General features: G+C 37.0%; 1 protein-coding gene across 1 annotated transcript in view; it reads right to left on the reverse strand.

Annotated features, from left to right (window-relative positions):
- The window catches only part of ARIH1 (ariadne RBR E3 ubiquitin protein ligase 1), a 123,362-nt gene that overhangs the window by 13,544 nt on the left and 92,121 nt on the right, over positions 1-17,697 (reverse strand). Inside the window, exons 6-11 of the mRNA XM_023255083.2 lie at positions 15,688-15,754; positions 13,791-13,897; positions 11,760-11,802; positions 11,170-11,241; positions 6,963-7,093; positions 3,358-3,415 (exon numbers count right to left, since the gene is read on the reverse strand). Of these exons, the coding sequence (XP_023110851.1) occupies positions 3,358-3,415; positions 6,963-7,093; positions 11,170-11,241; positions 11,760-11,802; positions 13,791-13,897; positions 15,688-15,754 (478 nt within the window). The remainder of the gene's footprint in view (positions 1-3,357; positions 3,416-6,962; positions 7,094-11,169; positions 11,242-11,759; positions 11,803-13,790; positions 13,898-15,687; positions 15,755-17,697) is intronic.

Consider the following 17,697-nt stretch of genomic DNA (forward strand, 5'->3'; position numbering starts at 1 on the left):
TATTGTAGTTATATTAAAAATGTTTTAAAGGGGAGTCTGGGTGGCTCAATCAGTTAAGCGTCTGACTTTGGCTCAGGTCATGATTTCCCTGTGCTGACTACTCCAACCCTAGAGCTTGCTTCAGATTCTGTGTCTCCCAATCTCTGTCTCTCTCTCTGCCCTTCCCTTGCTCCCTCCCTCCCTCTTCCTCTCTCAAAAATAAAACATTAAGGGGCACCTAGGTGGTTCAACTGGTTAAGCATCTGACTTCAGCTCAGGTCATGATCAGATAGTTTGGTGAGTTCGAGTCCCACATTAGGCTTTATGCTGACAGCTCCGAGCCTAGAGCCTGCTTCGGATTTTGTGTCTCCCTTTCTCTGCTCCTCCGAACTTGTGCTCTCTCTCAAAAATAAATAAACATTTAAAAAAGTAAAAAATAAAAAATAAATAAAACATTTTTAAAAATAGTTTTAAAGATACATAAAGTATTACCAAAGAAACAATATCATATCTGGTCTAGATTTGTTTTATGTTATTTATCAGACTGCAAAAACAATTCACCTTGGTCTCTCCCATTATACTGTAAATCTCTAGAGACAGACTTTTTAAAAAGTAATACTGTTATCTCTAGTGCCTAACATGCAGAAAATGATTAATAAATGCTTGTTAACTGCAACCACTATGAAAAAGTTTTTTTTTTTTAACCACACATATATTATTTCTTTTCTTTTACTATCACTTCCTCTTTCTCTCCTTATGCCTTAGTGACTACAAAGGGCACAGATGCTACAAGGCCTTATGGTTGCTCTCCTGCTTAGAAATACTAACTCTGGGGCAGCCTGGATGGCTCAGTCGATTAAGTGTCCGACTTCGGCTCAGGCCGTGATCTCACGGTTTGTGAGTTTGAGCCCCACGTCAGGCTCTGTGCTGACAGCTTAGACCCTGGAGCCTGCTTCGGATTCTGTGTTTCCCCCTCTCTCTGCCCCTCCCATACTCATGCTCTGTCTCTCTCTGTCTCTTGATAATAAATAAACGTTAAAAAAAATTTTAAAGAAATACTAACTCTGAACTACTTAATTGGCCAATCACATGATCCAGTATCATACAACACTGAAACATCTCAAAAAATCTACTCTTACTATTCAAGAGTCAGGTAAGTACCAAATCAATGCTTACACACTGGAAAATTATGCCAATTATATTTAATCATTATTAGATTAAAAGCAATATTAATGTTGGGGCGACTGGGTGGCTCAGTCTTGGTTAAGCTTCTAACTCTTGGTTTCAGCTCAGGTCATGATCAGATAGTTTGGTGAGTTCGAGCCCTACATCATCAGGCTTTGCGCTGACAGTGCAGAGGCTGCTTGGGATCCTACCCGCCCCCTCTCTAAATAAACTTTAATCTGCTTGGCATTTTATCCCACCCCCCAAAACCAACCACTAATATTTCAAGCCTGTCAAATTTCCAAAATTAAATGGAAAACCTAAACTACCACATTAAAATATATAATGTTATAGGACTTGATTTAAAATCTAATTTAATACTTCAATTAATTCTAAAACAGCTTCCTACTAAAATACCTCTAAAATATAGCATGAAAGAAAACTCATACCACCACTACAAATAAGGCCAACTTTTAATCAAATTCCAGATTGAGAAAATGCAACGAGTGACCTTAAACACTTTGGGAAAAAGTCCAAAACAACAAACCTGACTACCTAGAACAGGGGTTGGCAAACTGTCCTGTGAGCCAAATCCAGCTGCTGCCTGGTTCTGTAAATAACTTGGAACTCTGTCATGCCTACTCATTTGAGTTTGTGGCTGATTTAGCATTACAAGAGCAGAAGCAGAGTTCAACACGTGTAAGAGAGACCATATAGTCTGCAAAGCTGAAAACATTTACCATCTGCTTCTTCACAGAAAAAGTGTACTGACTCTCCTGGTCTAGAGAATAAGAAAATCCAAATATCCACCACAATCAGCACCATGGCATAGTATGTTAAGTCAACAACTTTCTACAATGCAGGTATACTTTTCCAAGGCACTCAACTACCATCTGTGTTCTTTCTGGACTATGTGACAACCTTCTAGCACTTTTTAAAGCTACAACTCCCAGTGAACACTATATCAGAGTACTGGAGCAGGGAAAAGGAAAGAAAAGGCCAGATGCGTGTGCAATGGTATACTCCATTTTGGGGGACACGGCTCCCACTAAATAAACAAGGCCACTTGTATAAAGTCTTTCTCTGTACACCCATAGGATCAGAAGATTCTAGTTTTTTTTTTTTTTTAAGTTTATCTCTTTATTTTGAAAGAGAGAGAAAAGTGTGAGTGGGAGGGGGCAGAGAGAAAGAGAGAGAATCTCAAGCAGACCCCTACTGTCAGCACAGAGCCTGATGGGGGCTCGAACCCACAAACCATGAAGTCATGATCTGACCCGAAGTCAGACACTTAACTGACTGAGCCACCCAGGCTCCCTCAATTAGAAATAAATTTTAAAGGAGGAGAGGAGAGGGGAGGGGAGGGGAGGGGAGGGGAGAGGAGGAGAGGAGGAGAGGAGGAGAGGAGGAGAGGAGAGGAGGAGAGGAGGAGAGGAGGAGAGGAGGAGAGGAAGAAAGAGAGAAAGAAAGAGAGAAAGAAAGAGAGAAAGAAAGAAAGAAAGAAAGAAAGAAAGAAAGAAAGAAAGAAAGAACGAACGAACGAACGAACATGTTTTGGATGACATCTTAAGCAAGGAAAACCATTTGAAAAGAATATTTTTGGGACAACAGAGGAATTTCAATATGGAATAGATGAAAATAAGTAAGAAATAATTAAATTCCAGGATTCTACAATTCTGACAGAATTACCAAGCTGAAAGAAGCTCAAAATGTTGATGAACTTAATTCACACCTAGTGATTGAATCCTTCTCTACAATGGTGAGTTATATATCCCTAACCAGTAAAAGGGAACTCCCCCTGAGGCAGTCCATTCTAAATCAGCTCACCTATGATCTTACTGGCTTCTTGATGAATAAGTTAAAAAAAAAAAAAAAAAGAATTAAATAGAAATGAGAATGCACTAAACAGCAGGGAGGCTTTTTAACAAATACTGTTCTCTAGACTCCTTGCTGGGGTGAAAAAACCTTAACAGCAAAACTAATGAAACCTGGAATTGCACAACATGACTAGATTAATCTTTTAAAAGAAAGAAACAAACCTATAAACAGGAATGTTTCCCGATAGGCATTTTGTTCTCAATGTACACAGATACGGGGTATTTACTGGGGTGTGTTTCCACAACTCTTTCAGAATTGAAAATTTCTGCTAAATTATTCCCTAATAAACATGTGATACACATTCCCATTCAACTGTTACCTGAAAATAAATGTACTTACCTCCTGTGCGTCTCTTGCTGCCTTTGCATCATCTTCATTATAGCGGTTACAGTTGTACCTTAAAGTGAAGTAAGAGGATTCCATAAAGCCAAAAATCAATGAGAAGGAACAAATAACAGAATTTTAGCCTGGATTCAGAGATTATCTAGAACCAAAATTCTCCTTTATGTAGATAAACTGAGGTGTTTAAAATGCCCAGGGTTCTAGAATTCCAAGACAGAAAAGAATTCCAAGTGTTGTTGGATTGAACGAACCCCCGCCTAGTGTTGGAATCCTCTAACACATCCTCTAACACTGTATCAGTTCTCTACTTCCTGAACTAGTCCGTTCCAAATCGGCTCACCTATAATCATTAGAAAGCGCTGTCATTCTAATATTCCATTTCCTGACTGCAGTCTGAACTTCTAACTTAATTTTTGAAGAGGTCATCTTATTTCCTAGGTTGTCTGTTATTTAGGCGAAGTATTCCCAATTTTTCCAGTTACTTACCTTCTTATTTTAATAAACCAAAGAGAACCAATAGTTCATGGAATACTATGTAACAGATGCTGTGCTATGTGCTTTACATGGTATTATAACTTACAAGAATCACTGAAAAGTGAATGATACACAAAATGAGAAGCAGGGGAAATGTGCCCAGAAGACAGCTCAGAGTGAAGATGGACAACAATGGCAGTTCCCTTGTCCTGATTACTCTACCTTTGCTTTTCTGGGAGTCTACACTATGGGAACAGCTGATAGCTACCTATCACCCACTTACAAAGGACTTCAAATGTACTGTCATATTCAATTCCATGAACCACTTTATGAAATATGGATTATTACCCACATTGAACAGATGAAGAATTAGGCTTTGAGAAGGTAAGTAACACACTTAAGGTAAAATAGCTAGAGTTTCAGAGTTAAGAATTAAACATATGCCTGTCTGCCAATTGAGGGCCGTGCTCTGAACTGGTGACTATATTGTTCACATGCTGTAGTTCTTGTCTTCAGAATCTTAACAGTAATCCTTTTAGGTCTAAAGGAAGAATTTTGAATTTACTTTAAATCTTGTTAAACTAGATTCACTGTTCTAGCTTGCCAAGTTTCCCAGGATTTTAATGGTCTATATATTTAATATCTTCCTGTGATGTTACCCTAAAATGTAGGCAAGATTCTCTTATTAGTTTAAGAAAGTCACCAGTAAAACTGACCAGAAAAGTAGTACACAGTTTACATGAATAAAAAAGGTAAGGACAAAGCCTTTCATTCAGCACATCTTGGGGAAGTATTTCATTAGGAAGAAGGAAATCCATTACCTGTAACTGCAAGAAACAGTCACTCAATTAATCCCAAATATCCTTGTGTGTGTTCATAGCCTAGGCCACAAACTTCTCAACTCACACCAAAATACCTTGTTGAGATTCACAAAACGTTCCCTAATCATCATCCTAATAATACCATTTGATTCTGGGATTTCATGTAAGAGAAAAGTTATGTGGTTCATATGTATTTCATGGAATCAATCACAAATTTTGGAAATTTGGGATTACATTTTGTCTGCTTTCAGTTTTTGGTAGCTCTCTATTTTCCATAGCTACTCAGAAATAACCAACAATGGCTCACTGATCTCATCTTTAAGTTTTTAAAGTAACCCAGACCATAATTCACTCAAGTCAGGAGATACATTAATTTCCTACCAGCTTGGGTTATAATCCTCTTAGAAAAAATTACTTAATTTAGCCCAAATATTGGCTCTCCTTGCCCTCTACTGGTCAACTGTTAATACCTCTTCTTCTTATCTAATGTAATATCCTTAAAAACTTTCCTTTTGATATTTTTTGGACATTTTTAAGCCTCAACTCATTTTGTACTCTGCCAAAATTATTAAGGACTTGAAGGCCAGGAAAGCAAACAATTCACCTCTACTTCTAACTCAGATGATGGACAGTGCTACTTGGAATGCTATTTTGAGGATTCTGAGGCATTTTCAGATTTAAATAAGGAAGCACAGGATGACTCATTTGCAATGTGAGCTATGGGTAAAGGCAAGACACAGGAAACATTCCTGACAACTTCGGTCCAGGCCGTTCCTCATCCTCCTGCACCCAACATTTGTTCTGTACTCTTTTCAGTTTTCAAAACAGCTTCTTTAAAATTTGAGTTATGATCTAAGATTTCCTTTTGGGACTTTTTGGGACTTTTAAGTAACTTAAAAAACGTATTTTTAGTAACTCTTCTCCATTTATTAAGCTTGTTTGTTTAAATATACTAGAGTGGATTTAGTTTCTGAGACAGTCTAATTCTCCAGTTTGCCTTCTTAAAATCTAGAGTATCTGTCAGGCTAAACCCCAAATACCTTTCTTGGATTTGACGGTGGCAAAATCACATTCTTTACTTCTACATAACCAATTAGTTTTTACCTAATTCAGAATTAATTTCAGACAAGTAATCCCTCTCACTATTCCTCTAACTAATGAAACTAATGTAAGTACCAACGAAAATAAAGAGACTTGCCATTGTCTTCACGAGACCCTCCTCCAAACCTAAGAGATTTCTTCCCCTCTCATTCACTCTTTACAAAGCAGCCACGATTCTGACGTAATGTATGTAAAGCACATTAATACAAAGCCCTCTCATCTAAATTACAGATCTAATCAGGCCACTCCCCACTTAAAAGCCTTCTGATAATGTCCAAACTACTTTAGGTCTCAGTCTACTTTCTCTTTTCCTATGCCCTACAACGTGTAAGGGGCCACAAACTGAACTGCCAATAAGTAACATAAATTAGTGAAACGGGCCCATTTGTGTACTATAACAATCAGAAATACTTTCATTTTTACCAGGTGTGCTAGCTCCCTTCTCTCAAAACTCAAGGCATCATGATTCTAACTTGCATTTTCCTGAACTGGTAAGATATATGCACAGAACAAAGATATGTATCTACTAAATGTGATACCACCTTCTAAATATGGTGCCATCATGCTACATACAAATGCCCTGAAGATTCAGTCTTGGGGAAATAAATGTATCAAACTGGCAAGTTAAGACATCATCTAAGGGGCTATTAATCAATTCCAGATGACTGCTGCCAAGCAGGAATACAGGCCTGTTCTTATATTTCCAAAAGAGGCTTATAATCTGGATTGCACTGGGCAATTTTCCAATTCTTAAAGTTTGGGACACATTTTTTGTCTAATAGTGTACAAGGGTAAGTAAAACACAACTGCAGGTTAGGTTCTACCAACAGTCTCTTAGCTTTCAACTACTGCCTAGACAGACATATTAGACAATGCAACTCTTCTCTAAATTAGTCATATACTTTCATATCATTCTACCTTTATTCATGCCACTCCTTTTGCCCTGTCTTCTCTACCACTTCCAACTAATGAACTTTTACTCTCCCTTAAAATTCACATCAATTGGTACCTTCTCTGTGAAATATGCCTAATTTAGACTTCTCTCCAGACATCTTGCCTGTACTTTTAACGATGATCACACACTGTATTCATTTACTTAGCTCCCAAGTTAGATGGTGACTTCCGTGAGGTAAAACCTTAGTCACAGTATACGCATATATTACATACTTATGTGAACATTTTCTCCCCTTCGTTTCCCCAACCTACCAGGCAGATCCATGTGGTTCCCAAGGGCCAAGACACACCCAGCAAAACTCTGCTTTACAGTTCTGGTTACGACACACCATGTGATTACAACCGCCATCCTTTTCAATTGTGACATGGCATTTGGGACATTCCTATGAAGAGAAACTATAAAGTTGGTGTCAATGCTACACTAGGTTGTATTACTATCACCGAAGAGAAGCCAATTCTGGATTTGGTTTATTTTTAAATACCACATTTATTGTTATTAATACATGTAAAGCACTCAGAAAACTGTGGAATACAGTAAGTACTACTGGAAATGAGCTATTATCATTATTACTGGCTTTGAAGATGTATTATACAAGAGGGGTGCCTGGGTGGCTCAGCTGGTTGGGCGTCTGACTCGGCTCAGGTCATGATCTCACAGTTTGTGAGTTCGAGCCCTGTGTCGGGCTTTGCGCTGACAGCTCGGAGCCTGGAGCCTGCTTTGGATTCTGTGTCTTCCTCTCTCTCTGCCCCTCCTCTGCTCATGCTGTCTGTCTGTCTCTCTCTCTCACTCAAACATTAAAAAAAGTATTAAAAAAAAAAAGGGATAAGGAGTATTTAAACAATGGAGGCCAACACACAATTTTATACCATTAGTACCCTGCTCTACCCAAAATGGTTAAAACATATTTTTACCTCCCAGAAAGCATTAGTAATGAAACAATAAGTCTTGTCACTTAAAACAGATGCCCACACCTTTGAGAAATGTATGGTTGAAATCAATATTTTTGTGCTCTCTAAAATTATGGTAAAGATAACTCATGTCACTTAAGAAAAACCTTTCTGTGTTGTTAGGGAACAACTTTAATGTGTTCATTAAAGTTCCTGAATCTTTGAATATGCTCTATAAAACTAGTAGTTCAGAATAGGGCAGTTGTATTTTCACTAAGTGGTTCATTTAAACTATAGGCCTCTTTTTGCATCTAGAGGAATCCCCAAACCTCTAAACCTCCAAGATGCTTAAACCTCCAAGATGTTTAAAGTAGGGAGTATAGGCTTGAATATGTTTGGCTTTGTTTAGAGAGATTTTTGAGGAAGAATGACAATTAGTAATAACAAAATTATCTGCTTGATAATTTTGAGATAAAACTGGAGTTTTTTTTCTCGAGTGATTTCAGAAGCTTTTATTATTGTTATTAGCTCCTTGAACAAATCTGCAGATTATTGGGGGACCTCGGTGTCTCGGGTGAGCGTCCGACTCTTGATTTCGGTTCAGGTCATGATCTCATGGTTCATGACTTTGAGCCCCATGTTAGGCTCCATACCGACAGTTTGGAGCCTGCTTGGGATTTTCTCACTCCCTGTCTCTCTACCTGTCTCTCTCTCTCTCTCTTTCAAAAATAAGTAAACTTAAAAAAAAAAATTGCAGATTATCAGTGGTATCGTAACATATTGAGAGCTTGGTTAATTGTGACCAAGAAATATAGAATGAAACATTTTATTTTATTTTTTTAAGAAATGTTTTGTTTTAATGTTTTTTATTTATTTTTGAGAGAGAGCGTAAATGGGAAAGGTGTGAAAGAAGGGGTGTGTAGGGGGACAGAGGCTTGAATTCAGGAACTGTGAGATCATGACCTAAGCCAAAGTTGAATGCTCACCCAACTGAGCTATCCAGGCACCCCAGATACAGATATTCTAGACCTGGAATTTGCTTCTTGAGAAAATGTGAAATATATTAATTGATTTCAAAGATTTGATTTAAAATGTATAATTAGAAGTTACCACATTGACCTATTTAAAATTACTATAGCTTATGGGCAGGGTAGTGTTTTTTCACAAAGGTCAAATTGTGAATCACTATAAGGATTATCAGTAATATAATGGGTGATACTCCCCCCTTATGGGAGTTACAGGCATCAAACTAATGCAGGGAAATAGAACCTTTATATCTTATTCATAGTTTTATTAAAATTAATGTTTGATTCTGTGGATTTTCCAAAAGGAAAAAAGCAGTAGACCTGCTGTAGGGTAATAACTTTAGCTCACTGGCAACCAAGAATATGACACAGACTTGGAAAAAGCCATGATCTCTGTAGCACAGTTGTAAATGGACCACAGTGAAAAGAATTTAAAACAAGGGTATTTGAGGGGCATTCGACTGGCTCAGTCAGTGGAGCATGAAACTCTTGATCTCTGGGTTGTGATTTCAAGCTCCCTATTGGGGGTAGAGTGTACTTAAAAACAACAACAACAAATAAATAAGTAAAACAAGTGTATTTGACAGAAGAAAGTTGGGAGACTCAGTAGCCACAAAAAGAATTTATCAGTCTTACCAATCCCACTGACCTTATTCTTAAGGCCAAATTGCTTGGGTTTGAATCCTGACTCTACCATTGCTACCTGTGTGATCTCAGACTAGTGTTTTTATTATTTTTCTCTTCCTTAGTTATTCATCTGACAAAGGAAAATAGGAATAGGATCACTATAACGATTATGAGTTAATGCATATAAAACAATGAGAGCAAACAGTATGTGGTATACAGGAGTACTCAATAATCATTTCTAGATGATATTGGAGAGTGTATTTACATGAACAAATGTTTTACCTCCTGTAAAACTAGTATTACTACGTGTATGGTTAAAAGTGCTTAATGTTTTAGTCCCCCATCCCCAATAAAACAAATCTTTTAATTGCATGATACATCTTTTTTTTAATCTTTTTAACATTTACTTATTTTTGAGAGACAGAGAGAGACAGAGCATGAGCAGGGGAGGGAGAAAGGGAGAGAGAAAGGGAGACACAAAATCCAAAGTAGGCTCCAGGCTCTGAGCTGTCAGTACAGAGCCAGATGTGGGGCCTGAAGCCATGAACCACAAGATCATGACCTGAGACAAAGACCCTAAACAACTGAGCCACCCAGGGGCACCTAAACACTCCTTATTCTTCTAATTGTCCTGTGATTGAGTGATGGAAAGCTCTAACGCTGGTCAAACAACTCAGTATTCATTAAGCATCATCTAAGACAATACTAAAAATGAATAGCCCATGAATAACCCTATAATCAAGGGCAAGCCACTTCCAATATAGATAGGCTATAAGGCTGAATTAAATAAAGACTGGCTATTTATACAATTTCTACTAAGAGATTGCTGGTTACACAGCTGGGATTCAAATGTATGCTTATTACTTAGTGCTAAAAAAGGAGGGTGTTCAAAACAACTTCCATTTGCAAGACAAAACATCTGTCTACGGTTAAAGAACTGGTCCATGGTCATAAAGACACGAACAATCTTGAAACTAGTATCCTGAAACTAATATCATGAGCAATAATGTACCTTAAAAATAAAAACAAAAAACCAAGAGATACCCATTATTATCCCCCAAATCTCTATTTCTCAGGAGTCAAGTCTCTTAAATCATATTTTAGCAATTTAACATGTTAAAGATATCAAACATGTTAAGTCCAGTGCAGCTACATAAAAAAAAGTCATTAGTCAGTTACTCTCAATACTGCTCTAAAGAATGACTCCGTAAGGAGGGGCACCTGGCTGGCTCAGTCAGTACAGCATGTGACTCTTGAACACAGGGTTTTGAGTTCAAGCTCCACATGTGGTGTAAAGATTACTTAAAAATAAAATCTTAAAAAGAAAGAAAAAAAAATATGACTCCTTAAAAGTTAAACCCTGGAATTTTTTTAAGGTTTATTTTATTTTTAGTAACCTCTAAACTCAACATGGGGCTTGAACTCACGACCCCAAGATCAAGAGTTGTGTGTTCTACTGACAGCCAGCCAAGCACACCAAACCCTGGGAGTTTTTAAAGGCAGAAATGTAAATTTGCCTAATAAAACCAAGCTAGGTGGAATAAACTCTATATACTAAAAGGCAGGTAATAACAATATAAAAAAGCATCATCAAACTCTCAGGTAGAAAAACTGTCAGCTTCTTCTTCTACAGGAAACTGTGTCCTAATGGACAAAAATTTCCAAAGAAGAGTACTATACTGCAGTATAGTGCTCAATAAAATAAACTCAAACACTAAAAATCGGCAATCATTCTGGAAAAACACAAACAACCAAAACCCAAATCCCCAAAACAACCAAAAAACCCCCAAATCTGAACTGAGGAAAAGGTAAAACAAGTTCCCGTCCCTAATTAGGAAACTTACTTGTTTTGCTAATGCCAAGGCTCCTATGCTTATCACAGTTTCATTACCAAGAGTTTACTGAAGGGAAATACCAACCTTTGTGTTGGCTGCAATCCAGTTAGAGGTCTCACTGTCATCATCACACTTTTTAATCCATTTCTTTAACCACTGTTTGAAAACAACAACTGTTAGGGTACAACAAAAGACTTAAGAGAAAGGATAGCAAATTACTTCAACATTTAAATACAGTCAAGCTTACATTTAAAAGGCAAAGGACAAGATTATCACTGGATTTAATTCCTCTTAAACCAAGGGACTCTGGTAGTTCTCATATCCAGTGTATATAAAATCAACCAAAGGAGGATTTTCTCTGGCTGAAGCCAAGTAAGGAACCTAGAGCTTGATGAGAAGCCCGGCTCCAAGATGTATTATTCCCCTTCGTAAATTACAAAGTCTGCTCAGGGAGGTGCCTTAACCACTGTTAATCCTGATAATTATCAGGAGCTGACTTATTTGTAAGGAATGCTTTATGAATACTTGTGACGATCATTTGAAATAAAAAGGAAAAAAATACAATTTTCTATCTACAAATGGATAACAAAGTTGTGGGCCCCAGTTTTCAGTCATCAAGTCTTAGAACTGCTCTATTGTATTATTTAAAAAATGAAAATGCCAGACAAACTCACCTTACATTTAACAGGATCGTGCCAATTTTCTCCACAGTTAAAGCTGTTAAGTGATAGAAGAGTTAAAAGAATTAAGTCTTACCTACTGTAAGTCAGTACACAAACAAACCCATTTCATGCTTTATAGTTCCTCAGTGGTTTCACTGTTTTTAAAGACTAGCAAACACAAGAGCATGAGGCAAGTTCATATTATTCTACAGATTATTTAGAATTTAGCATTAGAACAGCATGTATTGTGGTGTGTGTGAGAAATGAAGAAATGATTATAGCCGTGAAGACATGCTATGATGACAACTTCCTAAGAAAGGACTCTCTAGCCACCAAACTGTTAAGACAAAAAATTGAGTTTAGCGAGATCTGTATTTTTCTGATAGTTTTGAAAATGTATAGTTCCATGCTGTAAACATTCTTCAATTGAAACCAAACAAATAATTTTCACTAATTTAAACTTAAATTTCAACCAATGCTTCATCAGTATATATTAAATCTCTTACTTAACACCCCAAATGAAGAATTATATAATTTAATCCTAATGCACAGTGAGCAAACAGGTCACATCTTTGCATAACACAAACAAATGAACCTCAGTCTTGTAGAGAGAAAGTTTACCAAGCAAGGTGTAAAACAAGAGTGTGGCTAAACACTCTCTAAGAACACATGAATTGTTCATGCCTTTCTGTTTTCTAGGCAAATGTGGTGTATACATTTGCTAAAATAAAGTATAAATTAAGAATAAATTCAAATGCTTATAAAAAAAAAAAAACCCCTGCTGAATGGCTGATTTTTTCCAGGAATGCCAAAAATCCTTTGTAAATGAGAGGAACAAAGTGCTATCAATTTAAATGAAGTCAAATATAATGGTTACTTCTGGAAAAGAAGACGGCGAATGGGATGGAGAAGGGAACAAAGGAGTGTCAAATGAATCTGTCATTCATTTGACAGATTTCTTAACAAAAATAAAATACTTTGCTTAAAACTGGGTTAGTAGCTACTAAGTATTCACTGCTGTTATTCTCTATATTTTGGTCTGTATACAAGATACTTCATACTAAAAATGTGTTTTAAAATACATATGAAATCAGACTCCACGTCTTATTTATAGGGTAAATTCTACATTAGAATGTATATTTAATTTTTTTAACCAAAATAGCATGTATTTCACACATATTTAATCTCTGTGAGGTTACCTGCTCTTTTTGGAAATATTTAGTATTAACGACGTATAAGTCTAACTCTATAGTTGCTTGCAGAGAAAAAAAAAAGAATGGTATGGAATACCAATATAATGCCTATCTGCTAGCTCTTAGAGCTACTTGGTTTGATGGGTTTCTTGTTCCTAAAAGATCCACCAAGGAAATGGAAAATTATCTTAACTTTCTAACATGAATATGCTGTATTGGAAATTCTCTGTTAAGTCAAATCTAGAATTCAAAGACCAAAAGAGCATGCTATACACTCCAAGAACCAAGGTTATCAGGAAAGGTGGGGCCAGAGAAGCCACAGGAAAACTTTTGGTGAAAACGCACATGTAATCAAACATGTTTTATCTTTCCAAATTTATCAAGGCATATTTTCTTTCTAGAAGTAAGATTTAACTTGTCAGAGTAAAGGAAAAATAATCCTGTTTATTTCCTAAGAGATAACTAGAAAACAGAGCAAGAGCCATAAAGGAACCAAATATACCCTGACAAAATAAATAGTCCATCAGAAATGAGACGAACTAAGTTCTTACCCCAGATCTACAAGTTTGCTCATATACTAGTTCCAGCAGAGCACACAAGAAAATGTGATTATAGCTGCTTCTTTTCCCATAAGAAAAAAGAGCAACTAGGAAAGAAAAAATTAATGAAGATGCGACCTTTTAATCTAATTCTTATTTAAAAGAAATATACACTATCTTAAATCAACATCACCCACCTCCCTCCCTGAGGTATAAAAAAAAAAAAAAAAAAAAAAATTCTATTATTTTTCTACCAAGAATAAACAGAACAGCTATGTGTACAATTTCAATTTAGTAAATCACTTGCTTACCAAAACTGGCGCCCACATTTGCAGCGAACAGGTTTAGCATCAGGATATTGGACTTTAACAACATGGTGGCAATCTGGGGCAGGACACCACTTCAACAGTCGATTGCACTGAAACCCAAGTTAGAAAATAAAAAACGATGGCAAATTAAATCACGATGTAAGATTTCCTAGCACAACAAGCAATTATTTACAATGCTTCCCTAGTGTGGGGGCCAAAGACAGGGATGATGACAGAAGCATATAAAAGCCTGCCTCCAATATTTAGTAGTCTTCTACAGTAATGCTCTCAGATGCACAGTTTTTCCAAGATCTCTCAGAGACTTGGTTTTATAAAATATGCATAAAATATGGTTCTATCTTCAAAATCCTACCCACAAACTTTAAAATAATTACCCATTTGGGGCACCTGGGTGGCTCTGTCGGTTGAGCGTCTGACTTCAGCTCAGGTCATGATCTCACGGTTCGTGAGTTCAAGCCCTGCATCAAGCTTTGTGCTGACAGCTCAGAGCCTAGAGCCTGCTTCGGATTCTCTGTCTCCTCCTCTCTCTGCCCCTCCCTTGCTCATGCTCTGTCTCTGCCTCTCAATAATAAATAAACGTTAAAAAAATTTTTTTTTAAATAATTACCCATTTTATTAAGAAACATTGATTTGTTTATGGTTCTACTTCAGGGTAATTTTCAAAGATGTAAGGAAACAAGATGAACTCCTACTCAGGGAAGGAGGGAAGGTATTTAAAGATTTTATTATTTTTTTAAGTAATCTCTACATCCAACATGGGGACTCGAACTCACAACCCCAAGATCAAGAGTTGCATACGCTTGCATGACTGAGCCAGCCAGGGGCCTCTCACCCTTTTTACTTATTTTTTTTTTTTTAAGTAATCTCCATGCCCTTCATGGGGTTCAAACTCACAACCCCGAGATCAAGAGTCGCATGCTCTATTGACAGGACCAGCAAAGTGCCCCAGGGAAGGTGTTCAGATGTTACAGAATATACATGTAATTTCTTTCTTTGACCATAAAAAAAGTCTTCTATGAACAAAAGTCAATTCCTAAACCATGGTAAAGATTGCATTTTAGTTCTTAAAAAAAAAAAAAGTAAAACCTTTGGGTATTTTTTTTTTATCAGGAAACAAAACAGGGTTCAAGTAACACTCTACACCGGAATTCAAGTTTACTATTTAAAAAATATGTTATTCCTAAAATATGCTGTTTTCTAGAAGATCTGACCTTCAGTTTAATCCCTAAGTGAAATAAATATTACTATGTAGAACTAAATTACCAATTTACACTGATGATCTTATACAGAGGCTGGCAAACGTCTTCCATAAAGAACCGGAGAGTAAAGATTTTTGTCTGGGAGGGTCAAAAAGGGCCTCTGTGCAACTACTCTATCTGCCACTGTGGCACTAAAGGAGTCATAGAACAAATGGGCTCATCCAAATAAATATTTACCAAAACAGGCAGGCCATAGTTTGCTGACCTGTTTCTGATAAAAGAAAGACATTTGATAAAAACAAGTAACTATAGCTCTCTTTATTAAAGTTTACTGGTAACAGGAGCTAAAACATGCAGAGATATAGCAAGGTTAAACTGCCAGACATGATTAAACAAGTCATCATTAACAGTCAGCTACAATTTTTTGCTAGGGATAAAGGAAGAATACTGTAAAAATAATTTGATCACCACAGCTCTAGATCCATGAAGAGACACCCACTTATTGGTCTGTCACACTCCTTTGAGAATACGGGTTAGGTATGCTTCATGAATGAAGTCCATAATCTAAATTTATGGTAAAGGTCTTTCTTACTATCAAGAGAATTTCATACAAGAAAAAATATTTTATTAATAAATAATTCCGCTTATTTAAAAAGGTAACCTGAAGAGAAATCACTTACCTCTACAAAGCTATTTGTTATTAAATGTTGATACTTTAATTTAACTTTTGAATCTGTGATCAGGCGCCTGAGAACAAGAATAAAAATAGTTTATTAGGATGTTTTCAGCCAAGAGTATTTTTCCACATTTACAAAATAAAATTTCAATGCTGCAGCTCTAAAAACTACCCTAAACTGAATATACTCAAATGCATATAGACTATCAACAAATGTAACTGTAGAAATCAAGACAACAATCTCCAAGTTTCTGTAGTTTTATTTTGGTAGACCCCCGATTCCCATGTTTCCTATACACGAAAGTCCATTTTTACCCACTTTATTACAGTCTGATGACAGAGTAACTATTGCCAACTTTAGGCCCTTTTCAGAGTATTCTTACTCTGATATCTTGCCTTGGGACAGCAATTCTCAGCCAGCTTCCTTCAGACCCCTCCCAAAAATCAGTGTGTGAAATAAGAGATGCTGACAGGAATGTTAAGAAATGGATCCAGGTTTTGCTATATATAAATTTAAGGGCCTTCTTCTGAGATCTGTTAGTAATTTACCAGAAATGTTTACTGACTGCAACGTGGTTTCCATTATGCACCTAGAACACTTTATATATTCGTAACAATTTCTAGAACTCATAGTAACCCATCCTGAAACTTAAGTTTTATTAGTCTTAATGGTAAACACTCCCGTGTTTAAAGAAAATAGTTAAAACAGAAAGAGTTAACCACTGACAAAACCAGTAAAAACTATCAAACGCAAACACAGTCTAACCTCATTAAATATTTTAAACAAACAAAAAGGTTTTGTATAATCTGGCCCCATCAAATTCTTGAGCTTCTATGGCACTGCTTGCCTTCCACAAGACCCCACCCTGTACTGTTCCTCTTTCGGCGTACTCCTGTCACATCTGTATTCTGTCAACAGAATTTGGTGAGTATTGGAACAGAATTCTGGTGAGTATTGCCCTTCTTCAGGGGCTTTTGCATACAGCTACCTCTCTTTAAAAGGAAAGAAGAATATCGTGGTGGGCTCTGAATTGGAACAGCCTAGCTTTGAATACTGTTTTACAACTTACTAGCTATGAAATGAGGGTAAGCTCTTTGACCTCTCCATTTCTCAGTTTACTCATCTGTGAAATGGATAGCAGAAATGAGGAGTTGTGAACTAGAACAGTGCCTGGCAAATAGTAAACACTCAATAAATATTAGATGCTATATTATTATTATTTTTTAACTCAGCTAAGAAATATTGTTACTCACAGAAAAAGGAGGCTTTTTCTGACAATTACCCACACCAGTTCCCTCTCAGCTCTCATGGCACCTAACACATACCCCCTTAATAAAATCTGTCATAATTTTTATTAAAAAGTTATCTGTATAATGTGTTTAATATCTGCCTTTATGCTCTCTTATCCCCAAGCAAATAGTAAACTCCATAAAAGGATCCCTTGTGTCTAGTACACTGCTTGGCCTACAGTAAGTGTTCAAGAAATTTTTTTTTTAAGTTTATTTTAAGAGAGAGAGAGAGAGAGAGAGAGAGAGAGAGAGAGAGAGAGAGAGAGAAAGTACGAGTGGGGGAGAGGCAGAGAGAATCCCAAGCAGGCTCTGCACCATCAGCGCACAGCCCGACATGGGGCTTGCACTCACAAACCAAGAGATCATGACCTGAGCCAAAACCAAGAGTTAGACGCTTAAGCGATTGAGCCACCCAGGTACCCCAATAAATATTTTCTAAATGAGTAAACCTCCACATTTCAGAGATGCTAGAACTGAGGTCTAAAAATACTTAGTGTATTTGGTGATTCCTCAAAAGGCTAAACACAGAATTACCAAAGGAACCAGCAATTCTATTCCTAGGTATCCAAGAAAATTAAAAAATGGGTGTTCAAATAAAAAACTTGCACACAGGGGCGCCTGGGTGGCTCAGTCGGTTAAGTGGCCGACTTCGGCTCAGGTCATGATCTCGCGGTCCATGAGTTCGAGCCCCGCGTCGGGCTCTGTGCTGACAGCTCAGAGCCTG

The sequence above is a fragment of the Felis catus genome, chromosome B3, assembly GCF_018350175.1.
Source record: "Felis catus isolate Fca126 chromosome B3, F.catus_Fca126_mat1.0, whole genome shotgun sequence".
NCBI classification, from domain to species: domain Eukaryota; kingdom Metazoa; phylum Chordata; class Mammalia; order Carnivora; family Felidae; genus Felis; species Felis catus.